Genomic DNA, 22,135 nt, shown 5'->3' with positions numbered 1-22,135 from the left:
AAATACCTATTGTAGAGATAAATTCATGTGCTTTATTTTCCCGATTTGCCCTAGTTTTCACACGAACACAATTTTAGCAGGCGATTTGTATTCACTTTACGAACTCTGTGATTTCCGTTGAAGTTTCAATAATATTTCAAGTATATCATATTGCCCTTTAATGGTGATGTTAATTGAAGCCCTAGCATAAACATCACAATTAAGGAGTATGATGAAATGCTTGAAATGTTATTGAAACCAACGGAAATCACAGAGGTCATAAACTGAAGTCAAATACCCCGCTAAATTTTGATGTAAACCCAATCGATAAAGAAGATTTCTTCTGCCAGTAGTGGAAATTAGAGTTTAGTTTTCATTGCAGCCGCTGAGATAAGCGACAAATAGCATTCTGCAGGCGTATATTGCAGTTTCCAATCTATAACCTCTGTGATCTGTGGTGTCAATAGTTGTCAGCAATTATGTAGCAGTCAGCAGTAAACTAAGATAAAAGATATCAATCCTTCTGAAGATTCTAGCTGATTCAACAAGGCCTTATGAAAACAGTAAAAAGTTTAAACGTTTATTTTCAAATGGAACTGAGATGAAAGTATTTAAAGAGAACTGTGTTCGCTTTTCTCCGTGACTCTGTTTCCAGTTTTTCGCATTTATTTATCGGTAAAAGTGCGGATTTTCTATTTAATGCGTTTTAGTTTAAATAATGAAAATTAATAGACACTGTGTACCTGAATATGAAAGTGATCGCTCTACTCAGTAGTGACTTGTAAAATTACTATATATACTCTTTGATATTGATAATAATTCCTGCGCTTAATTAGTGGAAGCGTGGTTTAAAAGGTAAGAGGCTTTACATAATTTGTAATTACATTGTCCAGTAACTAACAGAAATTCACATTCATATCCCATACAAGCTTTTCATATTGATCATCATGCTTTGCTGGAAAATAATGCATTTGGAGGGAAACATTTGCAAAACCAACTACATATTATTTTTGAGGTTACTAGAAGTACACCAATTACTTAAGAATATCCAGTGATCCAGTCCAGTGAATGCTGCGTTCAAAAAATTCCTTCGTTTCTTTCTGTACAACAGAAGGCAATGTGTTTCTAGCAACAACTCTAGTAACAATAATAATCGTTTGGTTATTTTATAGTTCATCAGGCACACGCGGAGTTAACAATATACATATACCTTATAGATAATACTATAACTCACTACTTCTTTAGTGGTTTTTCTTGTGGAAATGCGGTTTTTGATCAGTTTTTACTCATGGAAATTCAGCACCTTTCTATAATATAACACATAACACCCCTGCATTTTCGTGGCAAAGTGTTAGCAACTTGTAGCATGTATTTTTGCTTCGAATATTCGTAATACTGTGTACAAAATGCTTTTTTTGCGTTTCTCCATCTTAAATTTTTGTCATGCTCCTTAGGAAAGAGCAGCGCCCTCGAAAAGCAGAGAGCCAAATCATGTTTTGCCATTGTCCGTCGGTATACCCCGATTTATCACCCAGTGATTGTAATTACAAACTTCTACTGGACACAAAAATACTGATATTTCTAATACATATTTATTCATGTATTATATTTGTAAACTTGTGTTTCCTAGCAGTTTAATGCATAGTAGAAGGCTGGCATACAATGCAACCGTTATTTTAATTTAAATTACTAATTATCTCATTGTAGTCCTTAACGTTAATGTATGTATTAGAAACAGGAGTGATCATATTGGCGACCCGGTTGAACAGCTTTTCAACGTCGCGTTTAAAAAAAAGTTGAATCTTTGAATCGTCATTCATTTTGTAACTTAATTTAAACGCCATTTTATCGAAGCAATATTTGCACGCAATTTAATATAAACCAAACAAGTATTACGCATAAAATGAGCTTTGCAACCGTTTTCTTGCTATTTTATTGTGGCTACTATTCTTACATATCAAATTGTTTACCGATTTGGTGGTGTAGATTCTTATTACTGTCTGTACTGAATTTTTACCATTGTCTGTTTCACTCAAAAGAATTAAATAAAATAGATGTATTTGTTTAACCTAACGCTCTAAACTCGGTAGATCGAAATGAAAATAATATTTTGATTTGATGTTTCACATTTCATCATTATTCCTCGACATTTGCTCATTCTGTTCATGCTATACGATCTTTCTGCTTCATATTGAAATGTAAATCATCCATTCCATCAACTTACTAATAATATGTCATTATTCATTGTATATACTTTCCTGACTGTGTTTCAATTCCAAATCAAAATTAATTCCTGGGTTTCAGTCATTTATTGTCTTTATTTATCAATTAAAATACGTTTCGGTGTATTTTTCCACCATCATCAGTTTTTCTAAAATAACATAGTTAAAACAAAATTTCATTAATTTAAAAAACAATCACAGTTCGTCAACAGCCTCATCATATCACACATTAAAATACATCACAATTGCAACACTTTAAAACATTCTAAAATTAATTAGGCCTAACAGGTGATTAGTCAGGACAATCAAATTTGGGAGTCAAGAGACTAGAATTCTTTGTTCAGATACTTAAATATTTTTACTTACACGTGTAGCGTTGTTGCTGCTTTAAATGTATTTTAATGTGTGATATGATGAGGCTGTTGACGAACTGTGATTGTTTTTTAAATTAATGATTTTTTTTTAACTATGTTATTTTATAAAAACTGATGATGGTGGAAAAATACACCGAAACGTATTTTAATTGATAAATAAAGACAATAAATGACTGAAACCCAGGAATTAATTTTGATATGTCATTATTAAAAGCTTTTATCTACAACTGTTATATAATGACTATGATTTGGCACTATTTCAAATGTCATAATAATGTTTATTACCGCACTAGTGCTTTTTCCCAAATTCAGGGTCGATCATTGTCAAAGTTGTGTCTTAAAATTGCACATTTTAAAATAAGTTCAAGCGATGATCTGCCATCTGATATTGAGAACGAACACAAAGAACATCGAGAACCAAAGGGTATTTATCTCTTTTGCTTACTTTGTTCAAATATAGTAATAGTCCTCAATATGAGATGGCAGATCATCGCTTGAAGTCATTATAAAATGTGTTATTTTAAAAGACAACTTTGATAATGATTCTGACAATGGCAAATTTTCATTACCGGTGTTCTGTATTCAATGTTATAACTTATTATTTTTACTAAAATCATCATTAAAATAATATTTGTTATAGTTGTATATAAAATATTGTACGTTACACGTAGGATACTGTAGGATTATGTATGTATGTAGTCTGTATTATGTATATGGATGTAGTCTGTATGTAGGATTTCACGACTCGGCCTACAGCCTCGTCGTGTAAATCTTCACATGCGGACTTTAATGATATTATGTATATATATGTATGGTTATTATTGTTAGACCACTTATATGGAATACTTATGAAAAAAATCCGTTATCTATTAGTATTTTCTTCATTCTCAGATGTCCAAACACTATGTTTACTCTGGAGACCAGGCAATAATAATTCCAGATGGCACAATTCTCTGGAACGATGAGTCAAACGACCAATCGACTTTGCATTATTTCGATGCAAACGATTCAACTATTAATGAAAACTATGTGACTGCTATCGATTCCAATGAAACTCAATACTTATCTATTCTAGAGGCTTCCAATACTAATGGGATTTCATTAGAAGACTTACATTTAACCGTTGGTAAGAGTTACTATTTATTACTGTAATATAAATGTCTATATCTGAATTAGCTAATTTTATTATTATGAAATGTTTCAATTCCAGAGCATGAAGATGAATCAATTGGGATTACAAATGATAATCCTGTCGAAAAAAATTGTACAGAACAAATTCAGCAAAATGATCCTGATGATAATGCAGAAGTCGTTGTTTTCACTATGGATGGCTCGGATGATTTGTATGGGATTCAAATGACCTGTGACGAGACCGGAAATATTCGCAAATACCAATTCAAATTTAGGTTTGTAAATTAAATAAATAAATATTGTATTTAAGCTGAGTAGGATCTTGAATGAACTGGAATATATTGGTTAAAATTGAATATAATGTTGTTATTGTCGGATTAGAGCAACATCAGATGGACAGTTAGAACCTATTCCAGAAACTGTCACACTTCTTCCAGATGAGGATCAATTGCTGCAATCACAGTCCGGTGAAATTGAGCAAACTGATCAAAGTCAGTCTACGGAAAGGGCGCAGGAATATTTTTTAGTTCCCGGACAATCTGATTGCAGTGAGAAAATCTTAACTGAAAATGGGCAAGTAGAAGAGCTTAACTTGCAGCATGTTTATATTGAAGGTAAGTACAGTAACAGTTAACTAAAGTAAATTGTTCATCTGAAAAAAAGGTTTACTTGTCTACTGAAAAATAATTCGATAACATTAAAAAACAGTTTTTACATTTTTCTGTGTGGAATATCTGTTTTAATACAATTGAAACTAAGGAACTTCGAACAGTTATAAATTATGAAAATTCTTGCTGATGTGCTGTTCGGAAGATCTATCTATAGTTTTTTTCATTTTTCCTATAATTCTTTTTCGACCCTTCTAGCCGTAAGGTATATACGTATCTTTATCGTAATTTGACTTAATGCTCTTTTCCTTGGGAGAAAGAGATAATAAACCGAATGAGATAAATAATCTCAGGGTGGTACTACCCAAAATAAACGATAGACATATTTTTCACATCCACCATCCTGTCCAATATGCACGGACAGGGAAGGCTTATTCAAGCAGACATCCGGAATTATGTCCGCTCGCAATTACAGCAAATGCAGGCGCGATCTTCACCACAATCAAATTGTTACAGGGCAACATGATCCTTTGGACATGTGTGAAGCAGCCGATGGCCACAACATAGATTCAGAAATATTACAGCACTGTATTGGATCTGTTCCTGAAGGCGCACATTTGCAATCCCACATTGAAAATATCTGTGTTAAATCTGGTATGATATAAGTATTTTATTTTATTCTTATTATTACTGTTGATTTTCAATTTTGCAGAGACGTGTTTGCCAAATGACCAACTAAATACAGTGAGTATAAAAGGGGAACATTTTTTGGGAATGGAAAGTGAAGGCCAATTCGAACAAGCGCTCTTTGATCAAACCATTCATTCCAGTATTATATGTAAAGAAGAAAACCAGGTTAATGAATAAGGTGTCATATTCTAGAACGAGTTGTTGATTTTTGTTTCATTTTAGATTGACTCGCATTCATCTAATGCACTGCAGCTGTATCAGCAAGAAGCTGAAACATCAAATCAGTTTGGAGCGCCAGAGGAAAACCAAGAACAACAATTTTTGAACATAGACAGCCAACAAACTCATGAGGACCTTGTTCAGCAATTGTTCTGTGGCCAACATAATCAGATTGAAGTTCAATATGAGACAGAATTGGAACCTGAGGAGTAAGTTTGTATCTAATTTAACTGTATTTATGTTACACTACATTTTTTCTTTTGTTTTATAGCTCCCCAACGGAATGCGAATATAGTGAAGCATATGAAAATCATGAAAATCCCATGGATTATGCCGTTGAATATATACAACAGGCGGCGGACAATTTGAGTCAGAATTGTGATACCGAACAGTACACACAGAGACACATAGAGAACTGTATGTATAACAACCCTTTATGAATGTTTAATTATTTTTGGCTTTTCGGCAACTTCTTTAAATTGGTAAATACATTTTAAGATGAGTCTGCCGAAGGTGAAGTCCCAATTGAAACAAACACCGTACCTCGCCATCTAGATCAAATTAGCCAACACTCTAGTGTTCAAAGAAGTAATATTTTAAAAAATCCAGTCACTTCCGATAAAGAAAACAAAAGTAAACTGAGATACTATGTTGTATATCGAGAAAAGGAGAATATGAACTCATTGGCAGGTGAGCTAGTTGTGTTTTTCAGTTGATATTTTTATAAATCTATTGCGGTTGTTTCACAGAGGAAAAAACTAAGTCTGTGTCACAAGTACCAACTGAGCCGAAATTGACCAAACTCGCCAATCCTCGAAGTGTTCTTCGAACGTCCGTTTTAGCTCAAAAAGAGCATCGTCTCAAGCGTAACACCACTAGCAGCGTACCTGAAACTGATCTCTTTGATAAACGATTTGCCCGAAATAAAGATGCCCTGCGAGCCAAACATTTTCACAACTTTTTGAACAAGTAAGTTTGGCTGTTTTTCTCGTTGCTATATTTTCGATTTTAAATGCGCATGGTTTTTTTTAGAACTACTATACCTCATGCACCAATACGACAACACAGACAACCGAGGAAGCAGGAAATTAAACCCATTGTCGAAAGAAGTCGAGGCGAAATTATAATTCAAGAAGTAATTGTGTCTTCCAGTGGTTTCGTGGAGCGGCCGAATAAAAGGACGTGTGAAAATAGGGTAGGTTAGAAAATACTAGACAAAAAATGTGCTGTTCACACGACTTTGATGTCGATTTGCTCCTAAACGGTGATATTTTTCGAGTCGTGTTAAAAGCACATTTTTTGCCTAATTTTATGCTATTTTTAAAATCGAATATTTCCTTTTGCGATACTTGGCGTGTCAAAAAAGTTATGCGGAAAAAGAAATGTCATTTTCAGGTAAAGTTTCATCTTGTGGAAAAGTGGAGAAATCATTTTTATCAGAAAGCACTAAGCTGAAACTTTGTACGATTTTCAATTTGATCCGCGAAGAAACGTGCAGAATAGGTTAAAAAAGCATGAAATTACTTACTACCATTATTTTAGCATGTAGAATCACAATCAAATTTCCTAGCGCATTATTCGAACACCCTGTATATTCGAAACAACTTACGCCACTGGTCGCTGTTTATAATGGTGCAAGACAGTACAGGTTAGGAAAATTTAGGTCGATTTTCCTGCAAATGAAACCGCTTCTCACCATTTGTTTTAAGTGTAACAGAATATTCATATCACGACTATCACTCACCAAAAACACGAGAAATTGCTGTATTTACGAGTCCAACGAGGCCGCTTCTCTTTATTATAATTTTAGTATAACATATTCCCCTCATTTGCGGTGTTGTCATGATGAATGTTTCATTATGTTTTCTCCTAATTGCCACCTTAAATTCTTATCAATTTTTTAATTTAAATTTTCAACTCGGTTATTTTAATTAGGCCTGGGTAACACTGTGTTGAGTTGCGCTTTTGAGTTGCTGCCGCTCTCTGAGTTGATAAGTTATAACTCATTTATTAAAGTGAATTAAAGCTTTACGAAGCCCGAGACTAATTTTAACATCTAAAAAAAGGTCATCAACAGGTTTTATGAGTGAAGTTTTACCACTTTGTCCAAACAACTAAAAAAAAGGTCACCCCATTTTTTAACTGATTATTTAAGTCGTGTTTTCTTAACAACGGAACCGAGTTTCTGCGCCGGTGCGTAGAGTTGGCGCACCAAGCCAATTGCGCAGCATTACGCCAACTCAAGAAAATTCACTGAGTTATCCAGGCCTAATTTTAATGACATTTGCTTGTCGCTTATAACAAACTAAACAAGTATAACACTAAATACATTCCTGGCTACTGTTTTCCTGCTATTTTGTGGTTGATGCTACTATATCAAATTGATTACCGAGCCGGTCAAAGCAGCTGCTTTCATAGGTACCTACTTTTGATATGACTGAACCATTGTTGCTCCCATCGAAAAACGTAAACAAATGCATCTGTTTAATCTGAGTGTTCAATGCACAATTGCGGGATTTTAAAATAATGTACCATCACCCACAGATTAACATTTCTCCAATTTTAATTCTACTAGCGCGCTATTGTCTTACTGCTCGAATACAAAATTTCATTTTTTTTCCTTTAGGTGACTGCTATTGTTGAATTATCGGATTCAGAAGATGAAGCGGCAAGTGGGCGAAGAAAAAGTCGACGCTCTTGGAGAACATCAGAGTCAGATAAAAGTGTAATACTAATACATTCAGATGATGAACTTGATGATTCAAAGACAAGTACAGCTGATAAGGCCAAATTAAGCTTGAAGCGAAGTAGATCTCAAAGAACCCCGATCAAGCGTAAAAGGAAAGGGAAACATAGAAAAATTGACAGAAAAGTAGCAGATCCTTCAAGTAAAGATTTGGCAAACATTGATAAAGTTTCGCAAGAAAGTACGCAATTACCCCAGTGTGATAATAGATTATTACCTATATATTTAATTGATCTACACAAAAAAGAAAAAATTTGCCCTCATTGTCCGAAAACGTTCCCTAGTCAAAATAGTCTCAATACTCACTTAATTCACCACAATTTAGAAAATAGTTTAAAGAACAAGACTCGACTGAGTTCTAAACCAAATTGTATATCTACTCGGCAATCTTTGCTTCGGAAGGTAGAGTATAATCACAAGTGTGACAAATGTAAATCAACATTCAAAAATATTATTTTACTACAGAAACACAAATGCATTGAGAGTCAAGGTTCTTTTAATTGTTTATGGTGCCTGAAGCAGTTTGATGATATTGTTTTATTAAATAGCCATAAGAAAGTTCATGTTAAATCAAATTTAGTAAAAAATACTAGCATTATAACAATTACACCGAAAAAAGCGGTACAAAGACCGAGTGTTAGTAAATCCAATGTAGTTATACCTTCAAAGAATTTAGCCAGCAAAACGTTTAAATGTAAAGACTGTCCGAGAATTTGTGATTCAATAATTTCACTGTTTAACCACATGAAAGTGCACAAGAAAGTGTCGTGTTCTTCATGCTTAGCAGAGTTTTCATCCAAACTTTTACTGGAGCACCATAGAAGGAGAAATTGCGTGAAAATTAAACCGATTCATAAGCCTCTTTTAGTGGGGAATTCAAATGCGCGCCCCCCAACAAAGCAATTAACTGTTTCTAGTCCAACTAATAAGACTGAAAACGACACTTTAAAAGAGCCGTTAGTATCCGGTAAGCTGAATTGTTATAAGTGCAACAGAAAGTTTTCAACAGTTCGTAACTTGTACGTGCATAGATCACAAGCACATAGGTTGAATACTCCTAGCAAAACTGTTTTGACTAAACTTAAGAATGGTGTTTATAAAAGCAAAGCTGCTCATGGCGGAATTCCGCTAAATGATCGCTTAAAGATGGCCTGTGCAACATTCAGAAAGAAACTGTCTGAAACTGTTTTAACTGTTGAATAATCATATAATTAATTTAAAGTTGTATTTATGTTTTAACTGTTATTATATAGGGTGTAACAAATGCGACGATTATGGATGTCAGAATAAATCCACTAATCTATTGAAGAAAGATGTATATGTATCTATAAGGACATAATGAGAGCTAATCTAATTGACTATGTCAACGAAAATTACTTTTATTTAACTTATTGCCTTGTTTACTATAGAGAAAAATATTATAAATGAATTTATGGTGTTTTTTAGACCATAAGCAATTTTATACTTAACTGAACAACTCTAATAACAATATTGAACTTTTCTGAAATAAAACCAAAGAAAACCACGATTAATCTTCTCAATCAAATAAACGATTACTTAGTTTTCGGTGTTACGTACTCCAACTGCAAAGTTAATAATAGCGGACTTTTATACTTTTTTGCTTATTCATGGAATTGACCTGAAATTGCTCTAAATTCTCAGATGCTCATAACTGTTAGATCTTGCTTCAATTACCTCATCATTTTCTTTGTTATCCTCGATGATTCGATTTGTATAAGCTTGTTTCCTCGCCCTGTCCAATCCTAAAATAAATGACGATTTTACTTGATATGCATTTAAAAATGTATCAAATTATGTTTGATCATATGATCAAAAAGATACTGAGATATAAAAACATATGTTAAAACATAAAAATCATCTAAAATAAATATTGTCGAAAAAAAAACGTTCCGAATCTATTTCTTGATAAAGTAGGTACTTTCAATTTGTCTAAAAATGATTTATTTTCCTATTTGTACAAATAATAATCTTTTCCATCTCCATTTTTCTGCTCTTTATAAAATGGTTTAGTATTCACAGTTTTGATATCAAGTAACTATGTTAAAACTATGTTACTTAAATTTTTTGCAATATCGGGGGAGTGCTTAGCTGGATTTTATGCAATTTGGATTTGTCCCTACGTCTTTTTCTAAGAAACGCAATTCGGACGAAACCGCTTCCAAACTCGGACCGGACAAAACCGGTCTAAGACTTTTACCAAGTCAGTCATTTCTTATTTAATTTATTAATTTATTATAAAAGAACATTGTCGCTTACGACAACCGAAACAGTTTTTTTGAGCGAAAACTATGAATGCTACAACATTTTACAAAAAGCACGAAAATGGAAATCGATAAGATCATTATTTTTATTTTATTTATACAAATAGGAAAATAAATAATTTACTGTAAGTATGTACTTATCATAAAATAGATTCCAAACTACCCAATTAAAGTTTTTTTCGACTTTTATTTTAGGTGCTTTGTTTTTTTTTATAATGAATTTTTATTATTAATTATATTCCTCGCTTTGACAATGACCAATGAGTCATTTTTTATATTGATTGAAAATAATTTGCGAATTGAAATTTCTTATAAAGAGATTAATGGCGCTTTGCGGATTAACACAGTTTTGTCCAAGTACCTATTTGTCTGTAACATAAATTTTTTGTCTTAGCTTGTTGTCATTTTTGTTGTTTTGAATTAATAGTAGAACTTCTTAGGATAACGTAATGTGTAAATTGTTCTCAACTTTGTTACACCTTTTATATTTTATTTTTATTTTATTAAATAATTTTTGGAATTTGATATTTATTTATTTTTCCATCATAATTCGTCAATTTTATGTTCGATGAAACTAGTTTTAAAGCACCGAATCTACCAATGGCTAATCATCAATGCTACTGCAATTTTTTGCAGTTTTCATCTAAATTTGGACGAGAAGATGTTTAAATTCCGAATTCAATTGCGTAACATATAAATTAGATGATATAAATAGGTAGCTATAAATGATCTAATAGTTGAAATTTAAAGTTTTTTAGTTATAGTTTTACTTTTCTTGTTTAATAAATACTTTTGTAAGAAATGTACTGTATTTTCCAACATTTAGATCAGAATAATGTACAGATGGCCGGTATTATTGATGCTGCAGTTTAAAAAATGGGAAAAGTGTTAGAAACATAATAATGTGAAACAATTTGTATATATTTCAAGTGGGTTTATTTCTTCATTTTTTTATGTCTGTTCCAAGTCACGATTGCATCCAAATTTAATATTGAAGCAGTATTCTTCCGATATTTCACTAAGGCCGATCTCTCTCCGGTTTTGGTCATCACTAATCACAATCAGCATGCAGGTAGATCTAGAGCAGATAACATAGACTCTTTTCCTATCATCAACATCGTCATAATCGAATTGGTCTTCATCTATGACCATCACGACAACTTTAAATTCCAGTCCCTTAACTCGCAAGGCCCACGCGAGGAGAAATTCGTACGGTTTTCTATCCGTTAGGAAATCTTCGACATCACTAATGCATTCCGGTCGGAAAGCCTTTTCTACAAATTTCTGGCAAATCTGCAGGTTAATAGCTTCGATTGAAAGCATTTCGTTTTGAAGAAAAGGAATAACGCAAATGTCGCTTGGTTTAATGCCCTTTGCTGCACATAAGTCCACTATTACCTCACATACTGATTGCGATACGTTTTGTTTCCGGGGAACCCAAAATATCGGCGGTTCCTCCTGGGATTTGGGAAAGTTGAGCATGTTGAGAGGTACCGGCTGCTGAGTCACTATGCTAAAGAAGCTACAAATTTGGCTTGTTGATCTTATCAGCTTATTTAAGATAATGTGCGGCGATTTCAAGATCTCAGGCGAATTTTTCGGCAGGCTAATGAATGCCTGATTTGTGTCAACCATAAACCACAGTTCGCCCCATGATATTTTCGCCTCAATGTGCAGCTTTATTAAGGCGGAAATTGGATGTTGCTGGAAAGCTTCTAAGCCTGAGAGTGAGCAATTTTCTCTGAAACAGTTCCCATCATGATAGGCTTGGTAAATCTTGTAAAAGGTGTTTTGAACTATTTCAGGTCCAAAGCTTATTATGATTGCTTCGGTTTCGTCCATGAAAATATGTTTGTATTTATTCCTGTTGTTTTTCATAAAGTATGTCGATGTTATATAGAATCTTGTGGTGTCCACGTAATCCTCAAGTCCCATAATTTTCAGTTTATGTTTTACTTCGCATCTAAAAATCACTATTCAATTAGCAATTGTTTGCACAACGTATTATAAGAATTTTTTTTATCTTAATTAACGCTTCAATTGGAATTTTAATGTTTCGTTTTGCTTGGGTATATTGAAATGTAACGAATTTATTTTATATTTTGTGACGGAAGTTTTTGGTATTGGTGGGTTTTAATCAAAAATAGAAAAAGGGGCCAATGCTGATTGACCTATACTTTATTCTATTTTAAGATTGGATGTGAAATTGATGAAATTACGAGGTTTTAAGCCGAAATTTCAAAAGAACAGTTTTTCTTTATCTGAGACCTTTTTCTGTATTATTTTTTGTCGTTTTCTCTCCTTTGATATAGACATATATTCTTATTAATAGTTTTGTCTGAGTAACAATCCTTGTTTAATAGTGTTGTATTTATCTAGAGATGTTCTCGCTTCGTCAAATTTGTGTAATAAAAAATTAATGTGAATTTAACAAATAAATTATCTAAAGAAACTACATTAAATACTGGATAATCACTTGCTTTTTTGGGAACAATATTAGCATGCAGGTCTCTGAATTGTATTACATTTTTCTAAATTATTCTAGGTGTTCAACGTGTTCCTATATTTGGAATAAATTACAAAATTACACCGTATTATACTCTCAAGAGATTTTCGCCTCCTTAAATTATTAACACTGTCTACACTTTATCATACATTTAAATGTACCAAAAGTATCTACTCTTAGGCTACAGTATATATTTTATTCTTTACCTAATTCCTGGCCAATAGCAAACGTACAGAGCTCGTTTTTTTTCATTGAGTTGTCCATTTTGGTGCAACAGTTGCAGTTTCTTCAAAATGAGCAACGTTTTTCCGGTTCCAGCAATTCCATGCACCACCTAAATATAGAACACTTTTGACTATAAGACACTAAAATACCTCGTTCATTATTTCATAGTTTTCATACTATACCTGACTAAAACTACAAGTTTAAACGCTTTAATACTATTTAATACCTACCAAAGCACCGCCCTTTTGACAAATGGGGCTCGTTAGGACCTTTACTTGTTCCTGTGTGAGTAACGCCAGTAAATCTTTGTCGATTTCATCCATAAAGATGCCACAACTCAGAACGATGTACCTGAAATTAAAAACGGAACAAGAAGTATCAATTAAAAATAATTTGGAAAAACAAGCAAACATCAGTACACATGTAATTTACAATCATAAACTTTAGCTCTTAGCACCACGTTATGTAAACTGTACACAATAATTTGAGAATATAATTATCTTTTAAACAAATGATGTATAATCAAGTTTATAGATTAACCTAATAAATATTTAGATTTTTTCATATTTAGTATATTTTTTTAGTTCTTTGAGTCGGCTGCCAAATGATGTTTTTACAAACTGCTTGTTTTATTATAATATTGGGTATTTTGCCTCGAAAATTTTTGTCTTTAAAAAAGACAGAATTTCCTCACGTCTTTTATTACAGATTGATAAATAATGCTCTTATTTCGATTATTATTCTTTGAAAATAGTTGGAATACCCAACAAGCAGTTCTAAAGAAATGAATCCGCCTCAACAATATAGAACTTATCTGTGTAATGATGCTCTCAAAGTGCAAACGGCATCTGAGTATCAAGCAATTTTTGATTCCTTCAGTACTTAAGTAGACCAAAAATTTGTGGTGTATTTGGTTTTTTCGCATGATTTTTCAGCAGATGCCAACGAAGAAAAATGGACGTTTCAATATCGATCATTCGTGTTCAAGATGCAATTTGTTACGGTAAAGTATCGATTCTAGTCAATAAAGAACTGCAAATGCAATTTACCAGAGTTTGGTGTCCAATTATATACTTTAGCGATCGTAATATTTATGTTATTTTACATTTATTAGAAGCATATTTAAAAAAAGTACATAATCGAATTCTGCCTAGATCCAGTGTGTTTATTCTTTGGATTCCGCAGTTATTTGGAATGAAAATAATTCAAATAAGCCAAAAATCTTAGAGCCAGAAACCTTAGGTCCATGTTTGTCAAGCTATTGAGCTAACTGCTGTTTCTGAACCTAAAAAGTTCACTAATACAGAAGAATGCAGAATATATCTTGTATAATAGACCCAAAATAAGACAGAATAGAGCAGATATCGCAATTAATCGCAAAATAATTCAGTACGTCTCCAAAAGTTAGAATATTTTCCTGTTCTTAATCTTAATAAAAGCGAGATTTAACATCAAAAGTAAAACTTTCCCAAAAGTCCATCAAAGATAAAAACCCTCTTGAACAACTTGATACTGTGATTCAAGTAATCATTATTTTCTTGTATTTAAAAATAAATTGTATTAAATAAATCCAGTGTATTAAATGTTAAAATTTTCAATTTTTGTTCAGCTACTTGCGGTTTCATCACTTATCAATTAACGTGTTTAATTAATTAGACATTCAAAGCTGCAAGCAAAAATTTAAGTAATAAAACCATTGACGATGGGATCAAATATTATTTAACTTAGTATTCATTTAGTCTTTTTAAACGCACTAAGTGCGTTTATAAAGGCTCTTTGCCCTAACCGGGAGCCATAAATTCCCGTTGCCTGTTCTCTAAAAACTATAGCCTGCATCTTTCCAGAATCACCTATAGACGTCAAATTAACTTTTATAGTCATCTTAAACAGTTCGATAATGAATGTGGTTCTGTATTTGTTTGGAGTATACCGCTTCTTCTAGCATTTACCGAGCTTTTTCTTCTTCCACGAAAAGCTACTAAAGCTTTTAAACGTCATTTAAAACTCGTCGCTAAGGATTGTAGTACCTAATAGTAATTTATTTTTACTGGGTACTTAGAGGAATTGCTAAACGAAGGAATGTTATGCTGCAGCCTTTCTGGGCACATTAATGTCCATCTTAGAAAGAACTATTTGCTCTCTGTGTTTTGCCTTTTTTCTCAGTCGCTTTGTTTGTTATGTGCACCGTTTACAGCTGGCAAAGAGTACGGTCTCAAATTTGTATGGGCAATAATATTTATTTTTATTTGTCTTTCATACATCCATAGATTTACTAAGCAGAGGAACATTGAATATTAAACAGTTAAAATTTAATTGACGTTCTGTGGAAACGTTGAAAAGACAATCTTAGTTTTACCAGCTTTTTCATGATTTATACAGATATTTCAGATTAGTTTTGATTATCGCACATGATATAACTATTCCGATCACAAATGTTCGCGGCTACTTCGTAATCCCCAATTATTTAAAAAAATGAACGCTTAAAAGGCGAACTGTTTTGCAAAAGAATGTTTAATAATTTGCTTGAAGCTTTGGTGACTCATAGTATGTAAATTTAGAATAAAACTATCTTACCTGGATATCAAGTGTGCAAATATCTGATCAGAACAGCTTTTCTGCGAAACAACGATTCGAAGAAACCAACTATTGAAGGCTTCTTGGCTTGCGATTGTATTTTCGAAAACGTGCAGATTATCGTCTTCGGTCCACCTTTTGACAATCTAAAACGGCCCTTAAACGTATTTGGTGTAAGATTTAATAATTTAATTTGCATTCCTAAAAGCCACATGTTCTCATGACAAGGGGAATCGATGAATTTATACCGAAAAGCAAACTTGAAAACACCAACCTGCTGTTTCGGATCGGTGGTATTTTCACCTAAAAATGGCCACATAATGTAACATTGAATTTCGTCTTTAACTTCATAGTCCAAGTCAGTTTTTAAAATTTCCAAATGATCACGCAATTGATGTTGAGCAGTTCTTTTATGGTTTTTAATAGTTTTTGAGTCGGCAACCATTTCTATGCCATGTTTAATTGTAGCTCGATCGTTGGTCGATTTTACTTCAACAAACAGAACGAAATTTCTTCCTAAAAGAAACAACAGTGCTGATTTGAGTTCGATGTAAAAATGCTTACTTTATTACATATGATCATTGAAAATAATTCCGGTTTTTTTCAAAAACTGTACCCCCTTTATTTTTACTAATTAAAAAACATGCCATCATAAAATTTCATGAAAATTTGCGTTCGCACTTTCTTTTCTTAACAAGTTTTCGCTCTAAAATCGGCAACATTTACAGTGTTGATGGTTATTGAGGAATTTGTTTGCTATTATAATACAAGCAAAGGTTTGGAATTTCCGGATTTTAAGAAAAACTAATTATGAATGATATGTGATACACAAAAACAAAAAGATGATCACCTTTTTTCATTAATTAACCAAAATAAAAAACCAAACAAAAAGGCAGACTTCTACGTCATTGCCTGTAAATGATTTTTAGATGCTTCTTGTAAAAAGTATTGTACTTAAACTTAATTTTAAATCATGCTAAATCTGGTTTTAGTAACATTGCTGTATGTAGGTACTGCTGAGGATAAGAAAATAAATGATGAATGCTTGCCTTCTAAGGGCAAGTGAACTAAATTACTCAAAAACTGCTTCTTAGTGAAAAGTTCGAAGGAGGATAGAATTTGAAAAATGAGTAGGAAATTAAAGCATTTTTCTACCTTGGTACTTGACAAAAACAACAAAATCATGTTCTCTCATGATAAGTTTGCCTAGTCTTTGATTTCTGTTCGAGTATCCTCCATAGGATATACTGTGGAAAAACAGAATCCACAGGTCGGACACGTTCAATGTGGATAGATTTTTTAGCCGCTGAAATGCTATTTGCTCGGCTTGGCGTCCCTGATTTTCTCCCGTTCTTAAATATTCCTTCGGTATGTGAAACACGCTGTTATTGCTCGTCGTGCGGGGAAATTCGCTTTCTAAATACCTAAAATTAAATAACATGAATGAATTCACTTCTAGAAATTGGTAGTTAAAATTCAAATAAATACACCATTCGAGTTCAAGCGATGCTTCGGATGATTTTAATTGTGTCTATATTAAACAGGCTCGATATAGTCTCGATATCTGCATTGATATGCGGGGTATGTTTTACAATTTGCGCATTTTTCCCACGCCACTGGAAGCCATCGTTTATTAAAACTGAGAAAAAGTGAAGACCGTATATTATTTTCGTCGCTCCTGCTGGATTTACATAAATATACACTCCCATCCCCAGTAATTAAATGCAAAAATGGCGCAAAAAGTACTGTATACTGGTAGTCAGAGAAGTATTAAAGGCATTTGGTTTTCTCGACAGTACAAGAAGTTGCTGACTCTATTGATGGTTTAGTCAGTTTATTAACACGTTCGCCACTAGACCGACCAATATAAAAAACACCACATTTAAAAAAAATGTATTCTTGATTAGCCTGGTATCAACTCATCTAGCCAGTGGAAGTAGACGTGTTGAGTGTTAATAAACTTGCAATATATCTCGTTTTTCTTTCTTTGCGAAACAATTTAGGTTGGAAATGGCATTTTCAAATAGGTAGAACATCAGCTGGATAATATGTACTTAGTCATTTTTTCCAAAAATCATTGTCTAATTCTGACGATATTCGGATCATTATTATTAGCCTTTTTAGAATTTTTTGTTTCGTTTTTAATCGATCATCTCTGCAGGTAGAGCAAGCGATTCAAAAGGAATAAGTATAAGCTGAATGAAGCAAGCCAAGGAGCGTTTTTGAAATCACGGTTCAATTAGCATGGTGAAGAAATCTAAGAAAACTGGTTTTTGAATGTCGGTTCGGACTTTAAAGTCGCTTTCTTTGCTCAACTGATTCCAACCCTGCATCCGCATATATTCGTTGTACATCAAATGCAACTATCGACTTTAGGCCGTTTTTACGCCGCACTACACCACACAAATTCCTTCTCTCCGCGGTTTCCTTTCCCTTTGGACTTTCGTTGCGTTCCTATACGTTCGATGCGTTGTTGCTAACTGCCTCAGGCAACTAACTTCCATTTGAACAAACTTACCATTTCAAGCACATAGAGTTTTAAATCAAACAATGCCGCAGAAACAGAAAAAATTGCCATCACGACCAGGAACCATGTTTATTGCTCATTCGTTGTGTAATTAAAATGCTCAAATTAGAAAATGTGATTTAATTTTTTTAGTAGCAAGTATGATTTGAAGTAGTTAGATTTAAAAAAATGTGAAGCGCTAAAATCGTAAGAATCGTCAATAGAATACGCGCGTATGGAAGCAATGGAAATAGTAGAACATTGATTAATGAAAATAAAAGAGATTTACGAATTCAATCAACTTATTCTCTTCTACAAATTCGGCAATTGAAACACTTAAATCTTAAAGGTGAAATTTTTCTACCATTAAAGATTGAAAAACTCGCCAAAAATCCCTGGAAATGGGCCGCTATGCTCCGGTATCGTTTGTATCGGCACTATCAAAGAGTTCGCAGAAAATGTTTCTATCTAGTATCAACATCAAATCTCCGATATTTTCATTTCAGGATCTAACATCGATGGTATAAATGTCGAACATCGAACGAATTACATCGATGTTTGCGAAGCATCGATGTTTTTCTCCCATCCCCAATATGAAGTTTTAAATAGTGCAATTTTCTAGTGTGCTTGTTATGCTAAACCAAACCGCTTCAGAAAATTCAAAAAAAATCCGTGATGATGATCTAAAAACGAAACTGTCCGAGTCCATATTACTGGACGTTCATCTACAAGATGTTGTTATTTGTGAGTTTTCATCTCTTCCGGTATTCAATAGGTAAATTATTAAAAACAGATGTTTTCCATTTATCTGACCCAAAAAAAAAACACTTTGAAGAATTTGTAAACAAATTACCAAATATGATCTGAAATTAAAACTTTTCGGATTCAATTAACCTGATTCTCTTCTACAAAGTGTGTGATTTTGAAATCTTATACCTATTTGGGCAAACCGACATTTGAATTTTAACTGGGGAAGTTTTCCAAGCTGGTTAATGGCAGAAAACAACCAGCTTTAAAAAGTCTGAAAAATCCCGTGATGAATTCCATAAAACCGAAACTTTCCGGGCACATTCAACTGGCTTTGCTTTACAAGATGATGCCATTCCTGAGTTTTTGCATTTTCCGGTACCCAACATGTGAAGTCTTAAAGATATGAGGTTTCCAGTGTGCTTGATGTGCTAAGCCAAACAACTTTCAAATTTTCTAAAAAAATCCCTGATGATGACCCAAAAGTGAAACTTTCCTGGTTCATACAGCCAGCTATGCACTACAAGATGTTGTCTTCTTCAAGATTTGCGTATTGCGGAATTGAAACACTTTAATCTTAGCGGCATAATTTTTCTGATATTACCTAAAACTTCAAAATATCTCAAAAAATTCTTGATACATTCCATAAGAACAAAGTTTTCCGTATGCATTCAACTTGCGGTGCTTTACGAATATTGCTATTTGTGAGCTTTTATCTCTTCCGGAATAGTAAGTGATTTTTTTAGATAGACTTTTCAGTTTTCTGGCCGAAAAAAAACCACTTTGAAAAATTTGTTAAAAAATTTTGAACAAAATTACCATTTCAAGCACATAGAGTTTTAAATCGAACAATCCCGCAGAAACAGAAAAAATTGCTATCACGACCAGGAACCATGTTTATTGCTCATTCTTTGTGATTAAGTTGCGGTAATTAAAATGCTCAAATTAGCGATTTCATTTTTTTTTTCGTAGCAAGTATGAATTGATTTTAGTAGTTAGTTAAGTAAGTTTTAAAAAAATACGAAACCCTAAAATTGTAAGAATGTAAATCGTCTATAGAATACGCGCGTATGGAGGTAGTAGAACATTAAATAATGAAAATAAAAGAGATTTCCGGATTCAATCAACTTATTCTCTTCTACAAATTCGTAAATTGAAACACTTAAATTTTGAACGCGAAATTTTTCTAGCATTAAAGATTCAAAAACTTGCAAAAAATCCCTGCTAAATTCAATAAAAACAAAACGCTCCGGATGCATACAACTGGCAGTGTTTTTCTAGATATTGCTATTTGTGAGCTTTTATCTCCTCCGGTATTCAATAAGTGATTTTTTAAAATAGAGGTTGTCAGTTTTCTGACCCAAGAAAAACCACTTTGAAAGATTTACAACAATATCACCAAACATGATCCGAAGTTGAAACTTTTCGGATTCAATCAAATGATTTTCTTCGAGAAAGTTTTGTTATTTTTATAGCTTTTACCTGTTTGGGCATTGCAACACTTAAATTTTAACGGAAGAAGTTTTCCAAGCTGTTTACTGGCAAAAAATATCAGATTTCAAAAAATCTCAAAAAATTCCTGATGACTTTCATAAAAGCAATACTTTTCCGGGCACATACAACTGGTTTTGCTTTGCAAGATTGAATTTTCGCAATTTCCGTTTTCAAACTTATAAAGTCTTAAAGGTAGAAAGTTTTCAGTGTGTCTGATGTGCCAAACCAGACAGGTTTAAAAAGTCTAAACAATATCTCATGATGATCCAAAAACGAAACTTTCTTGGTTCATGTTATGGACTGGTCTATAAGATGTAGCCTTCCATTCACGAGATTTGGGTTCATTATATGCGTACTCTCAGGCACCTGAAGAGCTGAAAATCCTACATGTGATTCCACCATCAGTGCGACGAGCCAAAAGAAAACATGCACAAAACTCAAAGAGAAAAAAAGTAAATAAGTCATCGTTTGGCGCCAAACTCAACACTTTCTTATGTATGGTGTTGGTTGAGTGATAACTCAAACCATGAGCCAAAATTTAAAAAAATATATTTTTTTGTGTTATTTCTTAGGAGATTATTTCTTAGGACATTATTTCTTAGGACACATTATTCAACAATATTCTGTTCTTTTGCAAAATTTATGAGTACAAAAGAACTGGTTAGTATTTGAATTGAAAAATAAAATATAAAAGCAGCAACGGTGATCAGAAATAATGATAATAGTAAGATGAATTTGCCTTCATACAACCACTTTCCATCTCGTGTAACATGTTAATCGTCAGATAAAAAGCTTAGAACTGAAATAGCGTGAATCCTGACAAGTCGACAACGCGACCAACTTGTTTGCTTCACATCCGTAATTAATTACCTTCGAACTCTTATTACTAGTCAGGAATAAGTAAAAAGTCGAGCATATCAGAGTTGCAAGAAACCAGCTTTGATGGTCAAGTCAGTTGAGTCTGCCTTTTGATATCATTTACGACGCCAGTTCGACGAGACAAAAGTGTATATCTATATACGGTTTTATTACAAAATAAAAGTCGCTTAGCAAGAAAATGGCAGGAATATTTAAAACCCTGACAGTGGTGTAGAGTAACGACTAGGGGTATATCCTTATAGATGGCAGATAGCCGCATCACATTTACATAGTAGGTACTCAAGACGATGCTTCCTTTCATTCAATGGGAAAATGCAATTATTCTTGAAATCAGTTTATAAAAATGAACGACTCGATTCATTGTTTAGCTGAATATTTACACCGTTTTGTTTAGTATATACTAATAGGCAGTAGTTAATCAGAAAATAATTGATATCATCAGCACCCAAAAAAAATTGTGATAAGATGTAACAGTTTAAAAAAAATTAAATTAAACAATCCAATTTGGGACACTTTTATCGTCTATTAGGGTTAGTCGCTCTATTTCTCTCACAAAAGTATAACTTTGATTTTGTTTTGATCAAGCACATTTCTTAGAAACTGCTGCCTGTTTGAGCCGCTAGGTGCCCCTGCAAATTTTTTCTAGCACGAGTGGTTTGCATCTTCAAAGGCGATTCGCTCAAACCCTTCGCTTCTAAAGCGAGAAAGAAGCGAGTCTGACTTGCTTTGAAGCGATCGACACGTGCAATTGCATAGTTATACTGCTCGAACGCAAAAAAGTGCTTTGCCCGTATCACGTGTCTTTTACGATCTGTAAATTTATTTCTAATATTTTCTGTTCCCAATTTTTTTTTTTTTTTTAATTTTCTGTAGGTCCAAGGTACCATGGGGCCTGAGCAGCAGCCGCAGGAGGAGCTGCGCAAAAGGGTCGAGTCCCTTGAGCAGCAAGTGAA

General features: G+C 33.3%; 2 protein-coding genes across 3 annotated transcripts in view; one reads left to right on the top strand and one right to left on the bottom strand.

The window, feature by feature from the left end:
* Positions 1-192: 192 nt before the first annotated feature.
* On the top strand, positions 193-10,776 carry LOC109546979. 2 transcript variants are annotated; one of them, XM_048662633.1, is made up of 12 exons: positions 193-834; positions 3,467-3,701; positions 3,786-3,981; positions 4,088-4,320; positions 4,831-4,968; positions 5,027-5,169; positions 5,227-5,432; positions 5,495-5,640; positions 5,722-5,913; positions 5,973-6,192; positions 6,256-6,418; positions 7,850-10,776. In XM_048662633.1, the coding sequence occupies exons 2-12, from the start codon at positions 3,467-3,469 to the stop codon at positions 9,170-9,172; spliced, it is 3,195 nt and encodes a 1,064-aa protein (XP_048518590.1). In that variant the 5' UTR covers positions 193-834; the 3' UTR covers positions 9,173-10,776. The 2 variants fall into 2 exon arrangements, with proteins under 2 accessions (XP_048518590.1, XP_048518594.1); XM_048662637.1 differs by lacking the exon at positions 4,831-4,968.
* Positions 10,777-11,170: 394 nt separating this feature from the next.
* The window catches only part of LOC109546972, a 19,405-nt gene continuing 8,440 nt past the window's right edge, over positions 11,171-22,135 (bottom strand). The window contains exons 3-8 of the mRNA XM_048662640.1: positions 16,712-16,980; positions 15,831-16,072; positions 15,557-15,702; positions 13,213-13,333; positions 12,964-13,091; positions 11,171-12,214 (exon numbers count right to left, since the gene is read on the bottom strand). Of these exons, the coding sequence (XP_048518597.1) occupies positions 11,203-12,214; positions 12,964-13,091; positions 13,213-13,333; positions 15,557-15,702; positions 15,831-16,072; positions 16,712-16,980 (1,918 nt within the window). The 3' untranslated portion in view covers positions 11,171-11,202. The remainder of the gene's footprint in view (positions 12,215-12,963; positions 13,092-13,212; positions 13,334-15,556; positions 15,703-15,830; positions 16,073-16,711; positions 16,981-22,135) is intronic.

Source organism: Dendroctonus ponderosae, unplaced genomic scaffold (genome assembly GCF_020466585.1).
Source record: "Dendroctonus ponderosae isolate FM_Combo_2020 unplaced genomic scaffold, Dpon_F_20191213v2 Dpon_F_20191213_1, whole genome shotgun sequence".
Lineage (NCBI taxonomy): Eukaryota > Metazoa > Arthropoda > Insecta > Coleoptera > Curculionidae > Dendroctonus > Dendroctonus ponderosae.
The sequence above is the reverse complement of the archived record's forward strand: the minus strand, read 5'-3'. Positions and strand labels throughout refer to the sequence as shown.

What these genes read in the sequence shown, in the direction of transcription:
- LOC109546979 (XM_048662633.1), top strand. Translation starts at nt 3,467, where the DNA reads ATGTCCAAACACTATGTTTACTCTGGAGACCAGGCAATAATAATTCCA. An exon ending in GAATATGAACTCATTGGCAG is followed by an intron (nt 5,914 to 5,972) that starts GTGAGCTAGTTG and finishes GTTGTTTCACAG; the next exon opens with AGGAAAAAACTAAGTCTGTG. An exon ending in TTTCACAACTTTTTGAACAA is followed by an intron (nt 6,193 to 6,255) that starts GTAAGTTTGGCT and finishes GGTTTTTTTTAG; the next exon opens with AACTACTATACCTCATGCAC.